The sequence below is a fragment of the Cyprinodon variegatus genome, unplaced genomic scaffold (genome assembly GCF_000732505.1).
Source record: "Cyprinodon variegatus isolate N-32 unplaced genomic scaffold, C_variegatus-1.0 Scaffold46, whole genome shotgun sequence".
Taxonomy (NCBI): Eukaryota; Metazoa; Chordata; class Actinopteri; order Cyprinodontiformes; family Cyprinodontidae; genus Cyprinodon; species Cyprinodon variegatus.
The window spans coordinates 1,637,127-1,646,001 of record NW_015150499.1 but is presented as its reverse complement, the minus strand read 5'-3'; the positions used below and the strand labels follow the sequence as shown (position 1 = coordinate 1,646,001).

The 8,875-nt window shown below is 40.2% G+C and overlaps 2 protein-coding genes across 4 annotated transcripts in view; both read right to left on the bottom strand.

Annotated features, from left to right (window-relative positions):
* Positions 1–5,968, bottom strand: part of LOC107082054 (rho GTPase-activating protein 27-like) — a 43,420-nt gene extending 37,452 nt beyond the window's left edge. For all 3 annotated transcript variants that reach the window (XM_015370502.1, XM_015370504.1, XM_015370503.1), the window contains exon 1: positions 5,842–5,968. The gene's annotated coding sequence lies outside the window, so the exon portion shown is untranslated. The remainder of the gene's footprint in view (positions 1–5,841) is intronic.
* A 2,175-nt stretch (positions 5,969–8,143) lies between these two features.
* The window catches only part of eif3d (eukaryotic translation initiation factor 3 subunit D), a 10,752-nt gene continuing 10,020 nt past the window's right edge, over positions 8,144–8,875 (bottom strand). Inside the window, exons 13-14 of the mRNA XM_015370443.1 lie at positions 8,684–8,777; positions 8,144–8,257 (exon numbers count right to left, since the gene is read on the bottom strand). Of these exons, the coding sequence (XP_015225929.1) occupies positions 8,244–8,257; positions 8,684–8,777 (108 nt within the window). The 3' untranslated portion in view covers positions 8,144–8,243. The remainder of the gene's footprint in view (positions 8,258–8,683; positions 8,778–8,875) is intronic.

Sequence of the window (8,875 nt, the reverse complement as noted above, 5' to 3'; positions counted from 1 at the left end):
GAAGGCCCCCCAAGATAAGCTCATGTGAACAGAGGAGAGGTATCAACCTCAAAAACATCCAAAACGTCAGACAGTGTTAAGAAGCTCAGTGAGGTTTACAAACCGTCCTTGAACTCTTCCACCCTGGATCAGAAGCTTCATCTTCTGTACATTAATTCCCCTCATTCATAAAACTCTGTCTTTGACCCTCAACAACTATCAAAAGGTGTGATTATCTATAACCTCCACAGCAATTAATCAAAACTGTGTCATTTCCGTCTATCCTTTTTGGCAGCCAGTTAGAGGTAGAGTACAACCTGTCTACAGGACAACACAGAGAGACTAAGGACAAACAACCAATACCACTTCTTAAAAGAGATCAATCAACCCAGCAGTCATGCCTATGGACTGTGGGAGACCAGAGGAATACCCAGAGAGAACCCAACCATGCCAGAGTTTGATTACAAAGCTGCCAGTTGACTAATTAACGGTTCCCACCAAAATTCTTGGACTGCTACCTACAGATTAGGGGTGAGTCTGTGGGTCAAAACTAGAGGTTTAAGCATCCTTGTGTCTTCTTAGTGGTGGTAGGTTGGCACGACCGCAGATGATGGTTCTGCTCTGGTCCTGCATAGTTTAGATTTGCAGTCTAACCCTCATCTATGGTGCTGACATGGATCATGTCTAAAGGAATGAAACATCCTAACAGTATTCTGGATTTGTCTTAGAGAGAACTCCTCAGTATCAAAAGGACTCAGCTACGATGGTTCTAGAGTCGGATCACGGTTGGTCTACTTCAGATAACCCAATGGGGGTTATACAGAATAGATATATGATATAATTGAACTTTATTGATCTCACATTGGAGAAATTTACCTCTGCATTTAACCCATCCTCTTTGGGAAGCGAGGGCTGCCACTGTGGGACGCCCGGGGAGCAGTGTGGGGTTAAGCATCTTGCTCAGAGACTCAGGGTGGCAGTCAGTGGAAGCAGGGCTCAAACTCAGAACCTCAGAATTCCAACCTCCATATCCTAACCACTAGGCCGCCACTCCCCCAATGCACAATACATTAGACTGGGTAACTGCATTGTACCAATGGTTTGCTGTTTCCTAGAATAAACAGGAGAGTGTCTACAGCAGAGGGGCGGTTTAGCCTCTTAAATCTTTTACATCAAAACCCAGAACTTTCATAAGCAGCAGAGGCTGCAGGAGTTTTCCAAACAAGCAAAGCAATTGATTCAAGATTCTCTGTCATCCAGGTCATGGTCAAGCTTAGGGCTGGGCAGTTTATTGCATTTACAATATAATTGCAATAAAAAAAAAAAAAAACATTTTACAAATTGCAAAGGCACTGATTATTAATGGCACATATTTAACAATAGTTAGACTCTAGATTTCTCCCTCCAGCCATTTAGGTGGTGATGTGAGTTTGTCAGCAAAGGTAGAGAGAGTTGCAGTTAGTACCCAGATTCATGCATGCAAGTAGAAGTAAACACTTTTTCACTCAGTGATTAGAGTAAAGTCATGTAACGATGGACTCTGGGCAAGAAAGCTTTCAAAAACTGAACCATCTACAAGCTTGGGGTTGGTGCAAAACCAAATCCAAATAAAATCGCTATCACTTTGGGTAAAAATAATCACAATTTAGATTTTTGCCAAAACCGTGCAGCTCTAGTAAAGCTTGAAAGGTCCAGTTTAGGCAACTGGATGTGAAGTTTCCTAGAAGACAGTTTGACTCTTATCCATCTTCAGTTTTAACTGATGGTGGAGAGCACTGAGATTAATCTACTGTAGGTCTAACAAAGAGTTAGGGGTGACAAAAGGTGGCTCTGATCATTCCTACTGGACTGGCCATGGAGGTCACCTGGTGGTTAGGGGGTCCTGATGGGTCGTTATCTCCCTCGTCAGAGTGGTTTCGGTCACATGCCTCATTGAAGTGTGAGTCAGATGAGGAACAATACCCAGAAGGTTCACCTCTCACTGCCATCAGAGGTGAAACATCTAGAAAACTTCACTTCCAGTCACTTCTAGGAGATACTTTTTTATTTTTCTATTTTGCATTTTTCTTGTGTTTTCTTTTCCCGCTCTTCCTCCCATTTTCTCTCTTAGCCTCTTTTATTCCTCGTAATTCTTACCCCCCTCTCACCGTCCCTTCCTTCTGCGTTTCCATTGTATACGTTTTTCTTCTTTAAAACATTTCAATTTAAGCTTTATACATAATTACCAAGCTGAACCTAAGAGTAACAACCATAATGATTTACCTGTAAAAGTCGGGGACATCTATTCTCAGGCCTTTATTTACAAAACAGGTCAGAGGAAAACAAAGAAAAACTCCAGAGAACTTGACGAAGAATCTCATCGTTACACACCTCAGTCAGAAAAGCACTGATTGTTTTCCAGCTGCCTGTCGGTCAAAGTTCAAGGCTGTTGAACCAGACAGTTCCCATGACAACTGTAGCTAACTAACCATTGGTTAATTTGTTCTCATTCAAACTGAGGTTTACTTTAACTGGACTGCTTGAACCAGCAAGGATCACAAACAGGTCTGAGAAGCTTTGACCTTTGTGAGGACTTCAAGCTCCTCATGAAAGAAAGAAGCGACGATTTTGGGATCTAACAGGTTAAAACAATAAAATATAACTGAGTAAAAACTGTAAAAAAATAACTCATCTGGAGCAGATTTATTTTAAAAGTCAAGAGCTTCAGACACAAAGAGATAAAAACAGATTTATGACAGTTTATTTATATAAACTGTTCCTGAATGCATTCACTCCTGCGTTGTTAGATCCTCTTTAAAATACGAGCCATCCAGTAATTTTAATGTTTAACAAAAATTATGATAAAAACCTTCCAGTATGAAGGAGCCTCCCCATTCTGCATGGAGTTTGCATGTTCTCCCGATTAATGAATGGGTTCTCTCCAGGTACTCTGGCTTCCTCCCACAGCCCAAAACATGGCTGTTAGGTTATTTAACTTCTCTAAATTTTCCTTAGGTGTGAGTGTGCATAGTTGCACGTCTCTGTGTTGCCCTGCAATAGACTGGTGATCTATTTTGGACGTTTTGTGGAGTAGATGCAGAAAGAAAACAGCAATGCTTTCTACCCTGTATGCAAACATGGATCAATTTCACATCAGGACGTCTACTAATGTTGTAATGTGGTTGAAAAATTGCTTGGGTAGATCAGAATGACTCAGGTCATTCTAAAGAATGCATTTCTATGCTGATAATTGTGAGTTAAATATGGACGACATTTAGCACAAAAACAAAAAAACATGTAAAACCCAAGACCCTGAGATGTAGAAAACTGATTTCTATATATCATGATTAATGAATGGTTCTTGTTAAGATGTAAAATCTCTTCTCAGGTCCTCGAATCCTTCAGGGACTTCTTCGGTCTTCAGGACTCTTCAAACTGTTTCCCAGGAAGCGTTACAGCCTCGTCTCTGAGTCAGTCATCTGAACATTGACTATTTTTTTAAGAACTGGTCCTGACCGCTGTTCTTTTGTGTTGTAACTTGCTAAATATTATTTTATTAGATAATCTAATTTTGTCCAACTCTATCTAATATCTTACATTTTGTAAAAACATTTGGACTTAAGGTTGAAGCACCAGGGTCACCAGCTTGCAGGACGTTAATGAGACCATGTCTTCCCACTGCTTCCTTATCTGAATGCAACTTGGGGAGGATCGGTGTTCCTCAGGAGTTCATCTTAGGGACCCTCTCATTCAACATGCTCTGCCTAAGTTACCATAACTATGCAGACGATAGACATTGTACATTACAATGACACCAGTGACTATAAACCCATTCCAGCACTGGGTAAATGCATCAGAGAAATCAACGCATTTATGGTCAACGTTATCTTCAGCCGAATCAAAACAAAACTGAAATGATAACTTTAGAAACAAAGGAAGAGTGTTTAACAGTAAGCAGTGAGCTTCAGTTAATCCAGCCAGAAACCAGCAATCAGGCTTTAAATCTGGGTTTATTGATGGACTCAGACCTGAATCTCCAGAGGCTAATAAAGACAGGAACAAAGTCGGCCTTCTATCACTTCAAGAACATCTCCCTGCAGTGGTGTCTTCACTGCCTAAACAGTGGATCCAGAATGCTGCTGCCTGCGTCCTCACTACAGCTAAGAAATTCGAGCACATCAGCCCAATTCTAAAGTCCTTCCAATGGCTTATCGTATCTCAGAGAATAGACTTTAAAATCCTTCTATTAGTCTAGAAATCAATGAATGTCTTAACACCAATGACTTGCTATCAGTGTATCAACCACCCAGAGCTCTCAGGTCTCCTTCAGTTGCTCTGTATTACCAGATCCAGAACCAAACATGCCCCACTAATCTTGAACAAACTCTCAGAAACCTGTTAAAATGGTAAATGTCCTGTACTTATATGGTGCTTTTTCAATTCAGGAGACTTGACCAAAGCACTTTACACTACATTCAGTCATTCACGCCCACACTCACACACTGATGATGGTAAGTTACATTGTAGCCACAGCTGCCCTAAGAAGCCAGGCTGCCGTATACTGGCGCCATCAGGCCTTCTGACCAGCATCAGTAGACAATGCACTTGAAGTGTCTTGCCCAAGGACACAACACCACTGAAAGCTGGAGGCGGGGCTCAACCCAGCAACCCTCCGATTGCAGGGCGAACATCTACATCCGATGCCATTGTCACCCATGAAACCCCAGTCGCTTTGAATCCAGATTTAAAACATTTATTTTTATTCATATTTTAACATCATTTTATCATTTTCCGTATTTATTTTACTGTCTGGAATAAATCATTTAATTACCCCTACGTCAATACAATGTACGTTTCTCTGTGTGCTTTTCTATTATGTTCTTTCACGTACGGTAATTTGAAGTTTCTCGTGACTAAAGGTGATTTATAAATAACTTGACTTGCTTTGCTGTGGAAGATAATCACACCGATTCTTTAAAGGTCTGATGGTGAACTGGTTCAGAACTGGATTCACCAGTAGAACCTGGCTGGACCTTGAATCAGAGGGTCCTGAAGGAGGAACTAGAGACAATCAATGAAATTAGAACCAAGAAGGAGCAGCTTTGGTGGAGGTTCAGATGGATCATTGAAGGCCATTCATATATTCTATGATACCACAGATTTGGGTCTGGTTTGAAATGTTTGGGTTTCTTCTGCCAGAGCAAAGAAGATTGACCCATTCAGGAGGATCTTAAAGTCTGAAGTTCTTCAAAGATCCTTCTGGGACTCAACCAGTAATACCCGTCATTGTTGTCTGAGTTTCTCATGTCTTACAAGGCTGAACCCACTGCAGCAGAACTTCATGGTTTCTTCTTCTGCTGCCTTCAGGATTTCAAAGTGTTGGATAGAAACAGAGAAACGATTTCTGTCTGGTTACTCTCCTGATCTTTCACACGGTTGCCATGTCCCAGATAAACTCAGAGGCAAACAACACCTGACCACATAAAGCGCATGAAACCTTCCTGATCTTCAGGTCCAGCATGTTTCTGGAGAAACAGAGGGTTTCTCTAGGAAAGTGAAACATGTTCAGCCTCAGGGTGGGTCTGAAATCAGAACAGGGTGTTTTTCTTTTTTCTTTGACCTAAACACACCCAGACCCAGAAACCGACCTGCAGCTCAGCAGCAGCTCAGTCTCTGTAAACCAAACCAGAGAGCAGATCTTCACAGATTTTCCTCAGCAGAACCCTAATTTCACACTCAGCTGTCTGGAGTCAAATAATAATAATAAAAAATAAAAATAAAAAAAGAAAGAACTTCCTATTAGTATTTAGATGCCAGTCCATTCCCACAGAATCTTCCTACAGTACTTTCCTAGTGAATCCAAAGAGGGAGAGATGGTTTTACCTGCAGCAGAAGTTGGAGCCAAACATCCTGATCCAGTTTTTCTCAGGTTCTGAATCCTTCAAACAGGTTCCTGTCTCTGTGGCTCCACCTCTGGCCGACCTGCCAGTCCCAGCATGTCCTCCTCCTCTTACTCCTCCTTGACTTGACATCCTGTTCTTCAGAAGATTCCACACATGGAGCAGCATTACAGCCTGAGAAGATCAACAGCACCATCTTCTGGCTGTCAGTAGGTGGTGCACCCTCAGCTCTCACTTAAAAAACCTTTAATCTTTGATGTTAGCTTGATAATTAATACTTTTAACCCCAAAAAAATTACAAAAAATTGTTTTCTGCATTTTTATCTCAGGATCTGAGACCTTATGTTTGTTTGTTTAATTCTTAACCCTTTAAAGCCCGATTCAAGAATAAAACAAAACAGAAAATTTGTTTTTTTTTTTGGTTTGAATTCCTTCTTTGGCCTTTTAACAAAATATGTAAAAAGAAAAAACAGAAATACATTTTTTATATTAATAATTTATTACTATGCGATAAGTCAAGATTATTTTTTGTGTAGTCTTCTACTGGCTTTTATCAGGTATATCTGATTGTGTACAATAGGATTTTGAGCAAAGTTTTTACCATAAAATTTTGCAAAAGGTGTCAGACGCAAAACATTTCAGAAACCGTATGTATCAAATATGATACATTTGGCATTACAGGGTTAAATATGCCTTTAAACTACACAACCTGCCATTTACTCTCTATAAAAAACACGATAATATGTGATCTGATTGTAAAGGAGGGTTAATGGCTGAGCCCACCTGTCCCATATATTGTGCATTCCTGCTCTGCCTTTTTTCTCCGTCATCAAAGCGTATAATATGGAGGAAAACATGGAATATATTAAGAGACATAGGACCATCCAAATTCATCAATTTGTTAAGGAATCTTAAGCCAAAGCAGAATAATAAGTGCTGTCCGAATAGTGCTGGTAGTAAGAAGGAGTCGGGAAAAGGAAGAAGGATGCTTCCTATCTTAGTTCATTTAGCATAGGGACCTCTAAACATTGTTTCTTTAAATGTACACACCTTCAAAAGTTTTGGGTTTTTTAAACATTTCTTTTGTTTGGGTTTTTCTTCTTTGGAAGGCTGTAGTCCCAGATTGGACTCTTGTATTGACTTCCATTAGGACATTTGTTGATTTCCATTATTCTGTCCTAGGCGGAGCCCTGGACTCAGTGGAGGAAGTGGCTGAGGGGAGGGGGGGGTTGCCATCAGGCAATACTAGGCAGTTGCTTAGGGCCCCAAGTTCCTGGGGTCCCCATAAAACTCTGTTTCTATGTATGGTTGATACAACTATTCCTTATTTGTGCGGATTAATTATGTTTTTGATAAAAATCCTTTGGCTAAAATGCCATCAGAACGCTGATAATATTAAGTGTGCTTGGAAAAAATCTTTAATTCCTTTTGAGACAGCATGAAAAGTCAGCTGAATACAAAACATAGAGAGGAAAACAACAAGAGAAACAACAAGAAGAGAGGGACACAACCTAGAACGAACAATGGATGTCTATTCTATTAACATTTCTCTATCTGTAGAATGGGTCCGTTTTATGTGTTGTCTGCTCAATTCAGGGAGCCCGCTGCCTGTCTTTGCCTAGGGCCCCACATTTCCTATATCCGCCCCTGGCTGAGGGGAGGGTTCTGTCCAAGCTTACATCCATCATGGACACCTTCCATCCTCTGCACCGGACCAGAGGAACGGAGCATCTGCATAAGTGAAAGAAATGGAGTGGCATGGAGGGGGCACAATGCAGTTCATGAACTCCAGGGAAGATGTCACGACCATAGATAAGGGTCTCTAAAATAAATGGCGCTCAGCATTGCTGGAGAAGACTAGCCCCGTGAGACCATCCTGATCTCGCGAGCAATTTTTCCACTTTCACAAATTAAACTTAATGAAATATATAACATTTATCTTTCCTCAAAATTCTGCACGCAGCACCATATTATGGCGGTTTGAAAAAAGTCAAAGGAATTTCCTGAAAACCCGACAGGACTCTACAGGGAAGGATACAGACATTTCTGTTGCTAGGAAGTTTTCACTGAGCACAGCAGCCTCCATTATTCTTTAATAGAACTTATTTCCAATATGATATTGCATCATCATATTGAAGCATTACCACATGACCTTCTCCCGTTCCTCTGAAACATCCGGATGGTTGTTTAAAAACCTCAGATGGGCCTGGAGGTGCAGTATATTTATACAGTATGAATTTATACATTTCTGTAGGAAACAGGAAAAGAAATGTGACACATTCAAATCATTTGTCCAACTTGTCTTTATTGAGTTTCAAAGGGAATTAAATGGTGGTTTTTGTGAGAAAGATGAAGGTTGATTTGGTCGAAGAAGGAAACTCCACTTTAATTCTCTTCATCTGAAAGGAAATAAAAGATTTAAACACATAGAAAAAAAACTGAACAAAAATCATCTCTATGAGTTTGTCTTAAAATTTCTGCATTCAGGAAATGGACTTCAGTGATTATACACTCGAAAAACGATCTAGAAATAAGTAAAAATTTCTTAAATTAAGTGTATTTACCCTTGATTTGAGTAGGTAAATGAGATAGTTTGCCAATGGAATCAGTATTTTTACTCCAAAAATCAGATAATTACATAATATTCACTTGAAATAAGAGATGCAATTGAGTTTTCTTATTTTAAATCTAAATTGTCTTGTTCCATTGGCAAAATGTCTCTTTTATCTCCTCAATTCAAGAACAAATGCACTTATTTTAAGAAAAAATTACTTATCAAGATTTAGATTTTTTGCAGTGTAGATGAAATCCTTTGGTTCGCTTACCCTCCTCCTCCTCATCCTCTTCATCCTCCTCTTCCTCCTCCTCCTCGTCAGAGCTGAAGGTTCCCTCAGGCAGACTGTAAACCCGAATCACTTGCTGTTGAAGACAAACCAAAGCAGTCAGAGGCTAGCCTGGTGAGACCATCCTGATCTCGCGAGCTTTCAAGGTTTCACTCGCAGATCAGTCTGGAGACT